This window comes from Equus quagga, chromosome 11 (genome assembly GCF_021613505.1).
Source record: "Equus quagga isolate Etosha38 chromosome 11, UCLA_HA_Equagga_1.0, whole genome shotgun sequence".
In the NCBI taxonomy this organism is placed as follows: domain Eukaryota; kingdom Metazoa; phylum Chordata; class Mammalia; order Perissodactyla; family Equidae; genus Equus; species Equus quagga.
Window position 1 is genome coordinate 23,826,603 of NC_060277.1, and position 16,705 is coordinate 23,843,307.

At 44.7% G+C, this 16,705-nt stretch overlaps 1 protein-coding gene across 1 annotated transcript in view; it reads left to right on the forward strand.

Moving 5' to 3' along the window:
- The first annotated feature begins 16,324 nt into the window (after window positions 1-16,324).
- The window catches only part of METTL24 (methyltransferase like 24), an 89,991-nt gene continuing 89,610 nt past the window's right edge, over window positions 16,325-16,705 (forward strand). Inside the window, exon 1 of the mRNA XM_046675149.1 lies at window positions 16,325-16,701. Coding sequence (XP_046531105.1) covers window positions 16,592-16,701 — 110 coding nt within the window. The 5' untranslated portion in view covers window positions 16,325-16,591. The remainder of the gene's footprint in view (window positions 16,702-16,705) is intronic.

Sequence of the window (16,705 nt, forward strand, 5' to 3'; positions counted from 1 at the left end):
AACAAGAAGTTTTGAAGAAAAAGAAATAGTGGAGAGAGAAAGAAACTAACATGTACCGAGGACCTCCTATGGGCTAGGTGTCTTTTACATGAATTATCTCTTTAAAAATTCACAAGTTGGGGATAGTAAAATTCCCATTTACACCTGGGGAAATTGCCATTCAGAGGTTAAATTACATGTCCAAGGTCACACAGTTAGCAAACAGTCCGAATTTGAACTGGCTCTGAAGTGCGTGCACATCATCATCCTCCCTCCCCTTCCTTCTCTTCCCCTACTTCCTTCCTTCCTCCCTTTCTGCGTGTAATTTATATACAGTAAGGAGCACAAATCATACTTGTATAACTTACAAACTACACAGACATGTAATTATCACCCAGATCAGGATACAGAATATTTACAATACTCCGGAAGGCTCTCTCATGTTCCTCTCATTTGACATCTCTCCAAAGGTAAGCGCTTGTGATAGTTAATTTTGTATGTCAACTTGACTGAATCACGCATGGGATGCCCAGATATCTGGTTAAGCATTATTTCCGGGTGTGTCTGTGAAGGTGTTTCCGGAAGAGATTAGAATTTTAATCAGTAGACTCAGTAAAGTAAACTGCCCTCCCCAGTGCGGGTGGACCTCATCCAATCCCCTGAGGGCCTGAGTAGAACAAAAAGATAGAGATGGGGGAGAAATTGCTCTTTCTGCCTGACGGCTTGAGCTGGGACACCAATCTTCTCCTATCTTTGGTGCTCCTGGTTCTCAGGCCTTCCGCCTAACACTGGAATCTATACCATGGACTTTCAGGCCTTCAAACTACACCACCTGCCTTCCTATGTCTCCAGCTTGCAGAATGCAGATCATGGGACTTTTCCATAATCATGTGGACCACCAGTCAGAGTAGGGTCTTAAGGAGGTCAGGTGATCAATGGAATATTTGCTCAGGTCTGTCTCATGGTGGGCCCAGTGGGTCCCGAACCCAACCTGTGATTTTCTCCCCAGTTCTGGAACGCAAAATTGGAATAGATATACTCAGCAGCTGGCAGAATCCCCACACTGGTTTGCTGATCTGTGGAGTGACGGCTATTACTGCAGGACAGGTCAAGTGGAAGCCAATAGAACTGCCTCCTTCTAGGAAAATAGTAAACCAAAAGCAATACCACATTCTTGGAGGGATTGCAAAGATTAGCGCCACCGTCAAGGACTTGAAAGATGCAGAGGTGGTGATTCCCACCACATCCTGACTCAACTTGCCTGACTGGCCCGTGCAGAAGACAGATGGATCTTAGAGAATGACAGTGGGTTTTTGTAAGCATAACCAGATGGTGACTCCAATTGCAGCTGCTGTACCAGAGGTGGTTTCAATGCTTGAGAAAATTGGCACATCCCCTGTTACTTGGTACACAACTATTGAACAGGCAAATGCCTTTTTCTCCATCTCCATCCATAAGGTCTAATACAAGCAGGCTACTTTCAGGTGACAAGGCCAGCAGTACACCTTCACTGTCCTAGCTCAGGGGCATATCAACTCTCCAGCCCTATGTTATAATTTAGTTTGCAGGAATCTTGATTGCCTTTTTCTTCCACAAGATATCATGCTGGTCCACTGCATTGATGACATTACACTGATTGGGCCTGGTGATCAAGAAGTAGCAACTACTACAGATTTATTGGAAAGACATTTGCATGTCAGAGGGTGGGATAAATCTGATGAAAATTCAGGGGTCTTCTCCTTTAGTGAAATTTGTAGTAGTCCAGCAGTGTGAGTCATGTCGAGATATCTCTTCTAGGTGAAGGATACGTGTTGCATTTGGCCCCTCTCACAGCCAAAAAAGAGGCACCATGCCTAGTGGGCCTCTTTGGATTTTGGAAGCAACATATTCCTCATCTTGGTGTGTTACTCTGGCCCATTTACTGGGTGACCCAAAAAGCTACTATTTTTGAGTGGGTCCCAGAACAAGAGAAGGCTCTGCAACAGGTCCAGCCTGTTGTGCAAGTTGCTCTGCCACTTGGGCCATGGCATCCAGCAGATCCAATGGTACTTGAAGGAGCAGAGGCTCATAGGGATGCCGTTTGGAAGCTTCGCCAGGCCCCTGTTAGTGAATCACAGCATTGGCCCTTAGGATTTGGGCCCAAAGCCCTGCCATCCTTTGTAGACAGCTACTCTTTTTTGGAGAAACAGCTCTTGGCTGGCTACTCAGCCTTAGTAGAGAATGAAGGCTCAACTGTGGGCCACTAAGTTACCACATGACCTAAGCTGCCCAACATGAACTGGGTATTCTCTGACCCACTGAGCCATAAAGTTGAGCATGCATAGCAGCACTCCATCATCAAGTGGAAGAGGTGTATATGCGATTGGGTCCAAGCAGGCCCTGAAGACACAAGTTACCTGAAGAAATGGCCCAAATGCGTACGATTCCACTCCTGCTACACTGCCTTCTCTCTCCCAGCCTGCACCTATGGACTCATAGAGAGTTCCCTGCAATCAGTGGAAGAGAAGACTCAGGCCTGGCTCATAGATGGTTCTGCCCAATATGCTGGAACCACCCTAGAGTGGACAGCTGCAGCACTACAGCCCCTTCCTGGAACATCCCTGAAGGACAGTGGTGAAGAGAAATCCTCCTAGTGGGCAGAACTTCGAGCAGTGCACCTGGTTGTTGACTTTGCTTGGAAGGAGAAATGGCCAGATGTGCAATTATATACTGATTCATGGGCTATGGCTAATGGTTTGGCTGGATGGCCAGGGACTTGGAAAGAACATGATGGAAAATTGGCAGTAAAGAAATATGGGGAAGAGGTATGTGGATAGATCTCTCTGAATGGGAAAAAAAACAGAAAGATATTTGTGTCCCATGAGACCTCAGCAGAGGAGGTTTTTAATAATTGAGTTGATAGGATGACCCCTTCTGTGGATACCAGTCAGCCTCTTTCCCCAGCACTGTCATCGCCCAATGGGCTCATGAACAAAGTGGCCATGGTGGCAGGGATGGAGGTTATACATGGGCTCAGCATCATGTAATTCCACTCACCAAGGCCAACCTGAATATGGCCACTGCTGAGTGCCCAATCTGCCAGTAGCAGAGACCAACCTTGAGTCCCTGACACGGCATACTGCCTGGGGTGATCAGCCAGCCACCTGGTGGCAGGTTGATTACATTGGACCACTTCCATCATGGAAAGCGCATGTTTTGTTCTTACCGTAATAGACACTTACTCTGGATAAGGATTTGCCTTCCCTGCACACAATGCTTCTGCCAAAACTACCATCTGTGGACTCACAGAATGCTTTATCCACTGTCACGGTATTCCACATAGCATTCTTCTGATCAAGGAACTCATTTCTCAGCAGAAGAAGTACAGCAATGTGCCCGTGCTCACGGAGCTCACTACTCTTATGATGTTGCCCACCATCCTGAAGCGGCTGGTTTGATAAAACAGTAGAATGGCCTTTTGAAGACTCAGTTACAGTGCCATCAAGGTGGCCCTACCTCGCAGAGCTGGGGCAAGGTTCTCCAGAAGGCTGTGTATGTTCTAAAGCAGCATCCGATATGTGGCACTGTTTCTCCAATAGCCAGAATTCATGGGTCCGAGAATCAAGGGGTGGAAATGGGAGTGGCGCCGCTCACTATTACCCCTAGTGACCCACTAGCAAAATTCTTGCTTCCTGTTTCCATGACCTTGTGCTCTGCTGACCTAGAGGTCTTGGTTCCAGAAGGAAAATGCTTCCCCTAAGAGACACAACAATGATCTCTTTGAACTAAAAGTAATGACTACCCCTCGACCACTTTGGGTTCCTCAGGCTTCTGAAAATAGGCAAAGAAGGGAGTTACAGTGTTGGCTGGGGTGATTGATCCTGACTATCAAGGGGAACTTGAACTACTGCTTCACAAAGGAGGTAAGGAAGAGTATGTCTGGAATACGGGAGGTCCCTTAGGGTATCTCCTAGTATTACCATGTCCTGTGATCAAGGTCAATGGAAAACAACAACAACCCAATCCAAGCAGGACTACTGATGGCCTAGATCCTTCAGGAATGAAGATTTCACCCCACCACGTAAAGAACCATGACCAGCTGAGTTTCTTGCTGAAGGCAAAGGGAGTTCAGAATGGGTAGTGGAAGAAGGGAGTAATACATTTCAGCTTTCACCATGTGACCAGTTACAGAAATTAGTACTACAATTGTCATGAGTATTTCTCCTTATTTCGTTTTGAATACGTTATGTGCTATTTGCAGCACAGTAATTAATGTTTATGATTTTGGGTCATTGAGAAAAAATAAATTGCATTTAGTCTTTTTTTTTTTTTAACTGAGGCTTGGAACAGTGGAAAGCACTTGAAAAAATGTTTCACAGAAAATAGTTAAAAGAAAAGTGTTTTAATACTTCAAATTTGGTCTTCAGTTTTACTGGAACTTCCTCGATAGGAAGACCATGTCATAGATTCTGAGAATTGGTCAACACTTATTCCAACCTCCTTATGATGTGCCTTTTTGTACTGTAGAGTCTTGAAAGCTAAAAACTACATTTCCTAGACTCTCTTACAGCTAGGGTTCCGTATGTAATTTAGGTTCCTTTGGACTGATGCATTTGCATGAAACTTAGATTGGGAACTGAGTAGAGTGTGAAAAGAGGCAGGGCCAGAAACATCCACTCCTGCTGGAGCAGATGGTGGCAGAGGCATCATGGTTCAACATCAGCCAGTTCCTGATTCTGCTGCATCCAATATCAATGACAGCTGCAAACCCAACAATGGCAGAGGCAGTTGGGAGTTGTTCTCAGTAGCTCAGTCAGCTCCTGTTCCTCTAGTTTTCCATGATTTAGGAAACCACATAATACTCGGAAATAAATACCTTTCTCCCTACATTAACTCAAGCGTAGTATCTGTTGTCTGCAACTGAATGCTATATACCAACGATGTTAGGTGCCTGAGATGCCCTCACCATCATCTCCACCACTCAGTTATCAGTGCCTGGTACTATGCAGCCCCATAATCAGGTTGGGTTAAGTAGAATAGGTAGCACTCAAGTAGAGTGACTTCAGAAGATGCTCTATGTTCGCTGAGCTTACCACCCTCAAATTTCACTTGAAATTCCACTCTTGATATTTCAGCTCTTCAAGGCCTTTTGCTCCCTCCTCCAAACTGTTCCTAGGTGCATCACACCCCTGTTGGACCATCTCTTGTTATACACAGTGATTTTTAACAGTAATGGAATTTCTCCTCTGCTCTGCTCACTGGGGCTAGGTTGTGGGAGAGAATACACATGAAGGGTGTGGAGGGAAGGTATATCACAGTCTGAGGGAGAGGTGTATAAAGTAAAAATATTTATCAAGGTGTAGCTGCTTAAGGAGACACTAGTGATTTACACCTTAATGTGAATGTGTTGCAGGTCTCAGTTGAGAGTTGCTTTTGATAATTTAGAATTGGGGGTTTGGAGGGTTGTGGAGTAACAGGTGGAAATGTTTGGGAAATCCACATATTTTGCGTGTCTGCTGGAGTTGGAAGTGTTTGTTGCCAAGGGTGGTGGAGTGCAGAGCAGGGAGGTATTGAAGATACGTTTTGCTGAGGGTTGGTCATGCCTTTACCTGTTAGAGCTTAAGTGAAAGAATGGAACACAGTCACATGTCACTTAACAATGGCGATACCTTCTGAGATATGCATCTTTAGGTGATTTCATCACTGTGCGAACATCATAGAGTGCACTTACAGAAACGTAGATGGTGTAGCCTACTACACACCTAGTTTGTATTGTACTAATCTTATGGGACCACCGTCGTATATGCAGTCTGTCGTTGACTGAAATGTTACGTGGTGCGTGACTGCATGCTAATATGTACAGATGTGAAGAGGGTGTGTCAACAGTGGGCAATGCATTGCTAGTTTTTATATTTGGAAGGAGACAAAGGAAAATGCATTTAGAGGATAAGAAGGGAGAGGGTAACAGGAATATTTTCACTCCTAGATAAGGCAGGGCTGCTGGAATTTCTCTTCTGACTAATCCAGGAAGCGTTTGGAGGGGTGGTGCAAATCTTTTCTTTTTGGTTGGTCATGTATTAAATGCTTTTGGACTTCAAGTAGAATGATTTTAAAGAGCAATTCAGAGACAAGGGAGCTGACTGTTGGCTCAGCAGAATCCTGGGCTTTTAAGGGGAAAAGGCTGGGAGATGGGGTCATTACAACTATTTTCAAGTTCCAATGAACAAGTTTATCCACAAAGCATTTCTCCAGTCTTTCCTAGGAGAATTAGAAACACTTTCACAACTATCTAATTTTAATCTTTCCAACATCCTGATGAGGTAGGTAAGAAATATTCTTACACTTTTTTTTAACAGGTCATAAAATTTCATGACAAGTAATTTCTAAAGAAACCACGTGGAACCAAAGTGTGAAGCCAGTCAGAGCAGTCTGTCTTCCGAGAGCAGAGCTGTTATTCTTATTGCTGAAGCATTTTTAGTGTGTCTCTTCTTTATATTCTGATCTGATGGCTATTGATGGCCTTCAGTGTAGTGATACAGGGCTTAGCACTGACCTGTAACGGACTCATGAGAGTGTTAATTATGAAGGCTTTTCTATGGTTCTGAGAGTGGACTGTGCTTAGAATATGCTTTTTTTTTTTTTTTTTTTTTTTTTTTTGCTAAGCACTTAGAGAGGTTTCAGAGTTGCAGGAAATTTCCCTGATACATGAAGCTATTGAACTTAGGAGCTGCTTCTGTTCAGGAGCCCAAAAAGCCTTTCCTGGAACACGAACCACTAATGAAAGGCAGAATTTTCTTAAAAAAGGGCATTGCTAATCATTACCTTCCTACCATCTATTGTCTGAGGAGAGAAATAACTCGGTTGATCTGCCCAGCTAAGTTTTACCCCTGCCAGTAACAAAGACAGTTTCTAACAACGGTGGGTGAATAACAGACGAGCAGCCAATTTATCCTGGGATGTTAAAGCCTGAAAGATAATGAACTTCTCCCCTTTGTTTAACATGGGGTTTGAAACAGGCTACATAGAAACAGTTGTATTTCATTAAAGCATGATGGTAAAGAAGATAAAGACCTTTGAGTTAAAGAGAGTTTCTCTGTTTTAAAGAGATCTGATTGTGACAGATTGTGACTTTAGTTTTGATTTTTATTTCTTATCAATGAAACCTTAAGGTATCTCCTTTTCATCTTTAATTTTGCTGTTAAAAAAGCTTAAGGTTGGAGGACCCTTATGAAATCCATGCTCTTCTGCTTTTAAACCAGAATTGGGAAAAATGAAGGATTTTATTGGTCATATAAATGCCCACTGCTCTCTAGTTTCCCCCTTATTCTGGAATTAAATGCTGGGAGATGATTGTGTGACTGGCAAACTATTTTCATTATTGTCCACCAAACTTAGGAAGGCTCTTCTCTAATGCAATAAACAGACAAAATTAAGATTCCCCTAAAATTTCAGCAGTGCAGCTTTTAAGAGCTTCAACAAAGACCTGTTAGATGTATTTTAGCAGAGCTGCGAGTGCCTTCTGTGAGGTTGCAGAAAAAGTGAGAGTTTATTCTGAAATAATCATGCTTACCATTAGGTAATTTTGTGCAAAGAAGATGCATAGTCGGACAACGACCACTTTATTTTGTTCAATCTCTGTGTTCAAACCTTTTAAAATTCTATAGATTTCTGGGAGCATGTTCTGCAGTAAAGAAAGAGATCTATTTCAGTCTTGGGGGGGGATCAGGAGAAGTGGAGAAAGGCTCTGAAAAGGGCCTTTTTGCACTCAGAATTTTACATTGAGAAGATGTAGAATCAAGCCTTTTCAATGTTGATGTATCTGATGTTTTGTGTTTTACCGTTTGGTAGTGTTTTTATTTTGAAATATAGAGGGTGGGGCCTTGGGTGTGCCACATCTGCATTCTTAGGGTCTGTAGAGGTCTTCATCAGGCTCTCCCTTGAATTATATCAGTGTCTTCTGCTCAAAAAACCATCAGTGACTCCTCATTGCCCATTAATTAAAATCTAAACTGCTCAGCTTGCTCTTTTTCAAACCTGCCCAGGACCATTCCATGCCCAGGACAGGGCGATAGTGTTCCTTTCAGGCAGGGAATGGCATGAGCAAAGGTCCAGAGGCAGGAAAGCACAGTGGGTGTTTGGGGTACAGCCACTGGGGGCGCCTGACTGTAACGTGGGGTGCCTGAAGGTTAGGTCCATATATAGCAAGTCCAGCATCACAGAGGTCTTGAACTCCTCAGCTGGACACATTTTACTGAGCTTCTCTCTGCACAAAAGGCTGGTTACCACAGCAGGCAAACATGAATAATTCACATCCAGGTCCCCATCCCCGCATCCCCGCATCTGCTGCAGGACGTAGGCTGGTAAACAGTCACACAGAGGCAGTTAAGTGCTGTGATACCTGAGGGGCTGAAGCTATGGCAATAATGGGAATTTGTTTCCTGAGTTTTACATACGGTTTCCCCACATTAAAGGCGGAATTAATAACCCACCAAGACATTAAAGTAAGAACTTCAGCTATTAAAAACCTATTCCGGTGATCTCATACTTCGCGGTTGAAGCCGCTAATGGCAGCTACACACCCGCCGCGTTAGCAAGACACAGAAGCTCGTTCCGCGCTCTTCTTTGTGGTCCAGCCTAGAGCCGCTCTTCTCCAGGCCGCCCTTTGTGACAGCGAGCTACTTCTCCTGCTTTCTCTCCTAGCAACAGCAGCGTTCTTTCAGACAGCGTCTGTCTCCAGAGCTCTCTGAGCAACCCCGTCTAAGTCACTGGGGAAGGTGGAGGGGGGGCGGCGGAAGGCGAGCAGCTCCGGACCCCCGGCGCCCCCCTGGCAGGGAGCCGCTCTCTGGAGATTCTCAGCAGTCTTCTGCACCATGAATATTCCCGAAGGAGATGTTAGGGGTGTGTGCCCTGCGACTGGGTTTGTACCTAATTCTGATCGTGCAAACTCACAGTCAAGTGGTCAGGGCTGTGGCTATCCTAAGGGCTGGGTGGAAAGGAATCGGAGGTGATGGAGCTGGCATGGCAGGAAGAACATGCTTCAAAGAGAAAGTGTAAGAGGAAGCACAGCAAACAAAAAGAGAATGGGAAAGGAGAGAAAAGCCGTGTGGCTACATGACACACAAACCCCAGAGAAATCAGAAATACAAGGGAGACAGGATATGGTTCAGAACACTGCAGGTCAAAGGGGGATGGAAAGAGCTGATCCGTGTGCGGTCCTAGAAATAATGGAAACCTCAGGAGGCTGTGTCCTGATGTGTGATGACACGAAAGGAAAAAGAGTGTGGGCTCTGGAGTCACACCAGGAGCCGAGACATGGTTTCCATTTCCTCTCTAAGGTCAGTGAGTCAAGACCTAGTAAGCCCAACTCCCAAACAAACAGCTCAGCCTGAAGGCAAGAGGAACCGAACTAGAGCAAAACTGAAACAAATGTCCTTTCTGACTTACAGTGAACAACAAGGACACATTACACCTGATAGCACGTCCTATGGGCCCGGCACGCTACTCTGAGTTCTTTAAATACATTAACATGTTTAATCATCACAACAACTCTTGAGGAAGTGACTACTATTATCTCTATTTTACAGATGAGGAAACTGAGGCACAGAGACGTAAGGTCACTTGTGCAAGGCTACCCTGCCAGTGAGCAGTTTAAGAGAAGCCAGGCTTAGATGAGGCTCTTCTGCTTCACCTGACCTTTTGGCTCTGTTTCCTCAATCTGCCTTTCCAAGTCCAGTCTCCTTAACATCCTGGGGTCCTTTAGTGAGCCGAAGGGCACTGCCTCCCGGGGAGCGCTGCAGATTTCCAGATGGTACTGCCTTACTTAGAGGAAGCAAGGAGCAGCTCTGGCCATGCGATATACCTGTGGGTAACCCCACACCCTTCCGCTTCCATTGCAGAGCTCTGGGAAATTCCCAGAGCAAATAGAAGGGTGGAAGGAGGGAGGGAAGGAGGACAGGGAGAGAGGGAGGGAGGGAGGGAGGGTGAAAGGATGCTCTCCTCTTTGTATTCCCTTCACCTTCCTGTCAAATGTCAGGGGAAGAAGAGAATGGCCTCTAAGGGGGCTCATGAACTTTTGAATATGAAGACCCCTTGTTAACGCCTAAAACTTTGTTAGTAAGTGCATTTAGAGGATTGAGAGAGAACATTTGCACCCATGGGTACTTGGACACCTTGTAATAACTGCTTCTTACATCCCCCTTCCCCCTAACAATCATGGCTGGGGAACCTCTACGCCAAGGCTTCTAAAAGTTTGATCCAGGACCACCTGAAACTTGTCAAAGATTTTGGGGCCTCACCTCTGACAATCTCTGGAGGTGGGGCTTCTGAATCTGCATTTAAACAACTCCCCAGCTGATTCTTATGCACACTTAAGTTTGAGAGCCCCCGAATTGTGATCTGAAAATAATACAGTTCTTATGCTTCCCCTGGCGCTAGAGCAGTAATGTGATGAGAAAGCAAAGTGGCTTTTGACCTCAGGATTTTTAATATATTCACGAGCTAAATCGAAATGACAGAGCCCTGAGATTTGTGCCTTTGGGCATGCTGTGCTTCCCTTCATCCTGTCAGTTCCCTGGTGATCTTTTCTGACCTTAAAAGGTTTTTTTAAGCCCTTGACTTTGGCAAAGTTTCAACCGGGAATATTTTTGACTTCAAAGTGATCTATAGCTGGGAGATTATTTCTGGCATGTGTCATAATGATGAGTCGAAGCTGAGGGAGGGGGGATGCTCCATAGGTGGTCCTGTGAAACAGACAACGTTTTGATCATTCGTAATCTAAGCTGCTTTATTGTCATAGAATCCAGGAATGTCTCATCGTGGGAGTTAATGTCTGTAAATAAACCTGTCTAACAATGCCTCAGATATGTTTTCAGAATCCAGGAAAGTGTGTGTGTGTGTGTGTGTGTGGCACCTTTTATGAACTTCCTGTCCAGACCTAAGGTTTACCTAAAAGCTACCAGCCACCATAATTTTCACCCTATGTACAGCTCTTCCCACACCTGCATCTTTTACCTTAATTCTTTTTTCCCAGTGGCTTGTGTGAAGCATTCTCTGATTCTTCCCAAGTTCCTTGAGGGGAAAAAAGGTGCCAGGTTGGAGAAATTACCCATGAGCCATCCAATACAGGTTGGAGTATGACTTTTTTTTTGGTTAAGATGGATAAGCAACCTGATCTGCTGGAAGAAACGTGCTAACTTGGGTCTGACTTCAGAGGGTTGGGTGTGATGTCTGTTGTTTCAGCAGTTCCAGAGACATGATTGACACCCTGCCCATGCAAGGCATTGCAGGGGATACAGAGATGAGTAAGACCTCATCCCTAAGCTTGAGAAACAACCCATTAGAGGAGGGACAAAGCAAGTCCACAAATGTTAGAGTAAGAGAAACACCAAGAATGGAGAACATAGTGTTAGGGGATTCAAAAGAGGCAGGAAAAGCTCCTGCGCTCTCCCAAGCAGGCCAGGGTATGAAGACATTGCCCAGGCATTTTCCATAAGACTAGCCCAGAGCCAGCTTTACTAGGTTGTGGACGAGGCAGTGGTGTGATTTTAGGCAGGGCTCCCAGCCCCAAATAGCAGTTCCAGTGTCTGTGGTTCTATCGTAACTTTGTTCTCCTAGGTCTTGAAAGCTCTCCTCTTGGTAAGGTCTTCTTTTAACGCGGATACTTCTGATGGGGCCTTAAATCACGTTGAGCTAGTATCTTAATATTTAGCTACATCCTTAAGTGGGGCGGAGGGAACGAATTGACAGTCCAGTGAACACAATCCCGTCTAGGATGCGGCTTCAGATGAGCAGTGGAGGGGAAATCAAGTGTGGGTTCAAGTGTAGTGACAGAAGGGGTAGAAGGGAACTAAAAATAAACTGCTTGGTTCATCTGCCTGTCAGAGGCTGGCTCAAGCCATCCTTTGAGGGTTCCCACTGATAACAAAGGAGGATTTGATGAGCTTTAAATGGGATTAATAGAGCCTTTTTTGGTGGACTGAGAAATTAATACTAGCACTTTACATCGAAAGACCTACAATTTTGCCTTAACTCAGCAATTCTACTCTTAAGAATTTAACATGATGAAATAATTACAAATGCACACAGATTTGATTCATTCTTCACTCTCCAATTCAACAGTCATTTCTTGAGTATGTACTACATGCCAGAGACTGTTCTAGGAACTGGAATTACAGCAATAATCAAAGCGGACAGAGTCCCTGACCTCATGGAGCTTACATTCTAGTTGGGAGAGACAGACCATAAGCAAGTCATAGTACTACCAATCTCATGGGCAGTTTTCAGCCCACATTTTATTAGACCTCTCAGTCTCTTCCTTCTGGAAATAGTTTCTTCACTTATTTTTTTCTGGGACTCCACATTTTCTTACTTTCCTGCCTGTCTATCTTGGTATCCTTCGTTGGATCCTCATCTTCCTGACTTTAAATTGGTGGACCCCAGAGCTGAGCCTTCAAAAAGTTCCCTCCTTCACTCAACAGCAATATGCTGATGATCCAAATTTATATTTACAGCCTTTGCTGCTCCCCTGAATTCCAGTCTTTTAAATCCAATTGCCTACTTGACATCTCCACTTGGCTGGCTTCTCAAACTTAACATGACCACCAAAATCAAACTCTTGATTTTCCACTCCAAACTACTCTTACTTGAGTCTTTCCCTTCTCAGTTAACGGCAATTTCATTCTTCCAACTACTCAGGAAAAACCTTGGAATCATCTTTGACTTCTTTCTTTCTCTTGCAGTCCACATCTGATCTATCAGATTTAGCTACAAAGATGTCCATCACAGCGTTGTTTATAAAATGAAAACTTGGAGATGATCTAATTGTTCAGCAGGGGAAGACTGGTTAAATCACAGGACATGTAGCCAATAAAAGCAATGTTGCAGGTTAATAGGTTACTGTATAATGAAAAATGTCAAACATACTCAATAGTAGAGAGCTCTGAACCCCATCACTCAGCTACAACAATTCTAAACTCATGACCATTCTTGCTTAATTGATACTGCTAGTTCTCTGCCTCCTCCCCCATGGGATTGTTTTTAAGCAAATCCCAGATATCATATTATTTAATATGCAAATTACATAACATATTATGTTACAAAAGCAGATTATAAAGAAATATGCTTTATGATTTCATTTCGTAAAATATATGTATGCATAGGAAAAAGTCTGACAGGACAGCTATCTCTGAATCATAATATATGAATGATTACTGATATCTTCTTTTGCTTGTGTATGTTTTCCACGATGAACATGTATTAAGTGGAGAAAAGATGTTGGGGGGTGGGAGAAGATGTTGATGCCAGACATTCTAGGTCTATTCTTTTTCTAAATTTGATTCCTTTAATTCAGGCTGGGTACTTCACATTGTGAAACAGAAATAACCACTTCGTGGAGGTGAGGATCATTGACTGTCAGCCTGTTTTCTCTTTGGACAGTCCGTAATTAAAAGTTGCCAATTAACGTCTATGGTTATAGCAGGGTTTCTCAACTTCAGCTCTATTGACATTTTGGGCTGGATAATTCTTTGTCGTGGAAAGCCATTGTTCCTATTGGAGGAGGTTTTGCAGCATCCCTGTTCTTTACCCATTAGATGCCAGGTAGCATACTCCGCCCACCCTCACCTGTTGCAACAACGAAAAACATCCAGAAATTACCAAATGTCCCCCTGTTTGCAAAATCGCAAAATTACCCTGTTTGAGAACCACTGCACTACAACATGTGTGCAAATTACGGTGCCTAGGAGATTAGCAGTAAAAATGTTCTCTTTCACTCATCTTGCTGGCTGAAACCTCAAGGAGAATGTAATTTGTGATCTGATGAAAGCTGCTTTTGTGGTTTACTGACCTGCACGTTTAATTAACCAACCTATGACTCAGCGGTTAATGATTATCTGCATTTTTGAAACATATCCAGAAACAACCCAGACAAGTTCAACTCTACGAGAAAAGCAAAGGTCGCGAATGAAAGATTGCTTGTCAGCTACCATAGTGATCAGTTAGATTTGCCTTGCCAGCCTACCAACTGACCCAGTTCACTATTTATTATCATGCACCACTCAGGGAAATATTGTGTGGAAGTTAAAAATGGGAGATTTCTTCCTAGAAAATTAACAATGCTACATATATATAAAGTTCCTTTTTATTAGTAATAAACACATAGAGTCAGTTACAGAACATAAAAGGGTATTTACATATTGCATTTTATTTGGATTTTTCCCCTCATAATGGAAACATTATTAGAGAACCATAGAAATGAGATAAGGGAAAATATGAGGTCATCTTAGCCATTCTCTTCAAGGGCTACACTGTTCTGTGTGCCCCCCCACCCCCAACATCCAGTCCAGAGTCTTACTAAATATTCCTATTTTAATAATATATGATATTCCTCATGTTTACCCCCTGGAGAGTAACTCAATAGATGAGCAGAGGACATAAGTCAGTGGTATCATAATCTTCCAAAGTTTACTTCTTTAGTTAGTGGCACTGTGTTGGTTGCATAGAAAATAAAACTTCTAGCAAAGTCTACATCAGACATCTGTGGTCCAGCTTGCTCAAGCACAACACAAATCATGTCTTAAATATCTTCACACAATTATACAACTTCATAGAGTGCATCTGTGGGATCTTGAGTACTAATGATTGTTTCCTGCAACTGCTGGGTATCCTAATTCTAGAGCACACTGTAGAAGATATTTATAAATCTTCTTCCACTTTCTCATGTTTACCAACCTTGGAATCAATGCTTAAAGTTTGTTTTTCATGATAACATCCAGGATTTTCTTTAACGGTAAATAAGAAAAATAATTATAGTCACGTGCCACATAACGTATGGGGCAACAGCAGACCACGTATACGACAATGGGCCCATAAGAGCGGTACCATACAGCCGAGGTGTGTGGTGGGCTGTACCATCCAGGTTTGTGTGAGTGCGCTCTGTGATGTTCACACAGTGATGAAATCGCCTAAGGACACATTTCTCAGAATGAATCTTCGTTGCAAAGGGACACTCGACTGTATTATTAACGGAGTACCTTCTGTTATTTCAGCTATTATGGGTCTATGGCACATGAGAAAACCAAGCCTCACATAGGTTACGCACGTTATCCAAAGTCTTACAGCTTCTGCAAGGCAGGATCCCGATTCAACACACAGTTCAAGTCTGACACTACAGCTCATGTTGTCTAAATAGTTACAGGATGTGAGATTTTTCTCTTAAGTGCTTGTGTTAGGAAAAATGTACTTGCTTGGACTCTTCAAAACAGCCCGTCTGCAACAGCCTGAGGGCTGTATCTAAGAAGAAAAGCAGAAGTCAGTCAGAAGAAAACACCGAGGAACGAGGACCCAGTGTGCCCAGGGAAGGGACTGGACTGGGTTGAGTTTTCTTACGTGTAGACAAATAGCCCAAGTGCTTTGTATAGTGACAAAGAATAAATTGGACCTTTCTTAAGCCAGGGGGATCTTAGAGAGGAGGACTTGTTATGGAAAATTCTCGAAATTCAAGGGGGCTGACGGGGGGGGCTCCACATTTGGTCTCTGTTGTCCATGCTGCAGACCTTTAAGGGGAGAGGATAGGTCAGCACCAGCAGTCTCACACTGAAGCGTGGAAAATGCCAAGCGTAGAGCATGAAAAAAATGTGGCCACAGCTAAAGAAAACAAACCCAAACTCAAGCCCAACCTCAAACCCCCGCCCAAACCTCAAACGGGTTGTGGGAAAGAATTCTACTAACAATTGAAAAGGGAACAGCTAACTGGACTTCAGGCTGTGAGCGTTCAGCCTGATTAATTAAGGTCAAGGTGGTGATGGAAATACCAGCTGGGGAGCATTTTGCCGAGAGATAAATTTGTCCCTCTGTATCTCTGCAAGACAGCAGGGAGGTGTGTGTTTGGAGCTAAATTAATTTGATTTACATCACGCCATGGTAACTTCTGTTCCCTCTCCCCGCTGTCAGATGTCTTCGCCGGCTTTTTCCCCCTCCTCCTTCACCCCCACACATTTCCCAACACGGAGAGAAAGCACGGATTGGCTTCGGGCAGAATTTAGAAATGGAATAACTCTCATTTGATTATTCTGCACTGAGTGCTAGTCTCTCCTACCCTCCCCCTTCTTTCTTGAGGGAGAGAAGTTGTAAACCCGAGCACCAGGGCGATGCATTTTTATATCGCGTTTAATGGCACAAACTGCTCAACAATCAGAACTTGTTCCTTGTAGCAAAATCTGGCAGCTCACCTCTTCTCCTCCTGTGTTTCTTCAACAATACTAATACGAGAAAATGAAGTTACGGCCCAGCATCTCGTTAGCAATGCGCTTTTTCTGGCCTTGTAGATTTCATCTCCGCCGGGCTCGGGGGGGCCGGGGTGGAGGGCGCTGCTCCGGGACCCCCGGGCTGGGGCTGAGCTCGGGTTCTGGCCCAAGCGAGCCGCCTGCACAACCGGGCCCCGGCCGGGCCCGCCGCCCCTCGCCCCATCCCGCGGCCGGGCAGGATAAGGTTACGCCGAGGCCTGCTTGGACCGGAGGAGGGAGGCGGGCCCGACGCGCGCCCCGGCCCACGGGGACTTCGCACAGCTGGCAGCTCGGCCCGGCGGGGCCGCCTCTCTGCTGCCGGCCGCCGAGCGCAGCCCCGGGCCGGCCCCGCCATGGCGCGGGAGAGGCTGCCCGCAAGGGGCTGCGGGGCCCTGCGCCGCTGTCTGCTCGGCGCCGCGCTGCTGCTCGGCCTGCGGCTCTGCGCGGAGCTGCGGCGCGCCGGGCCC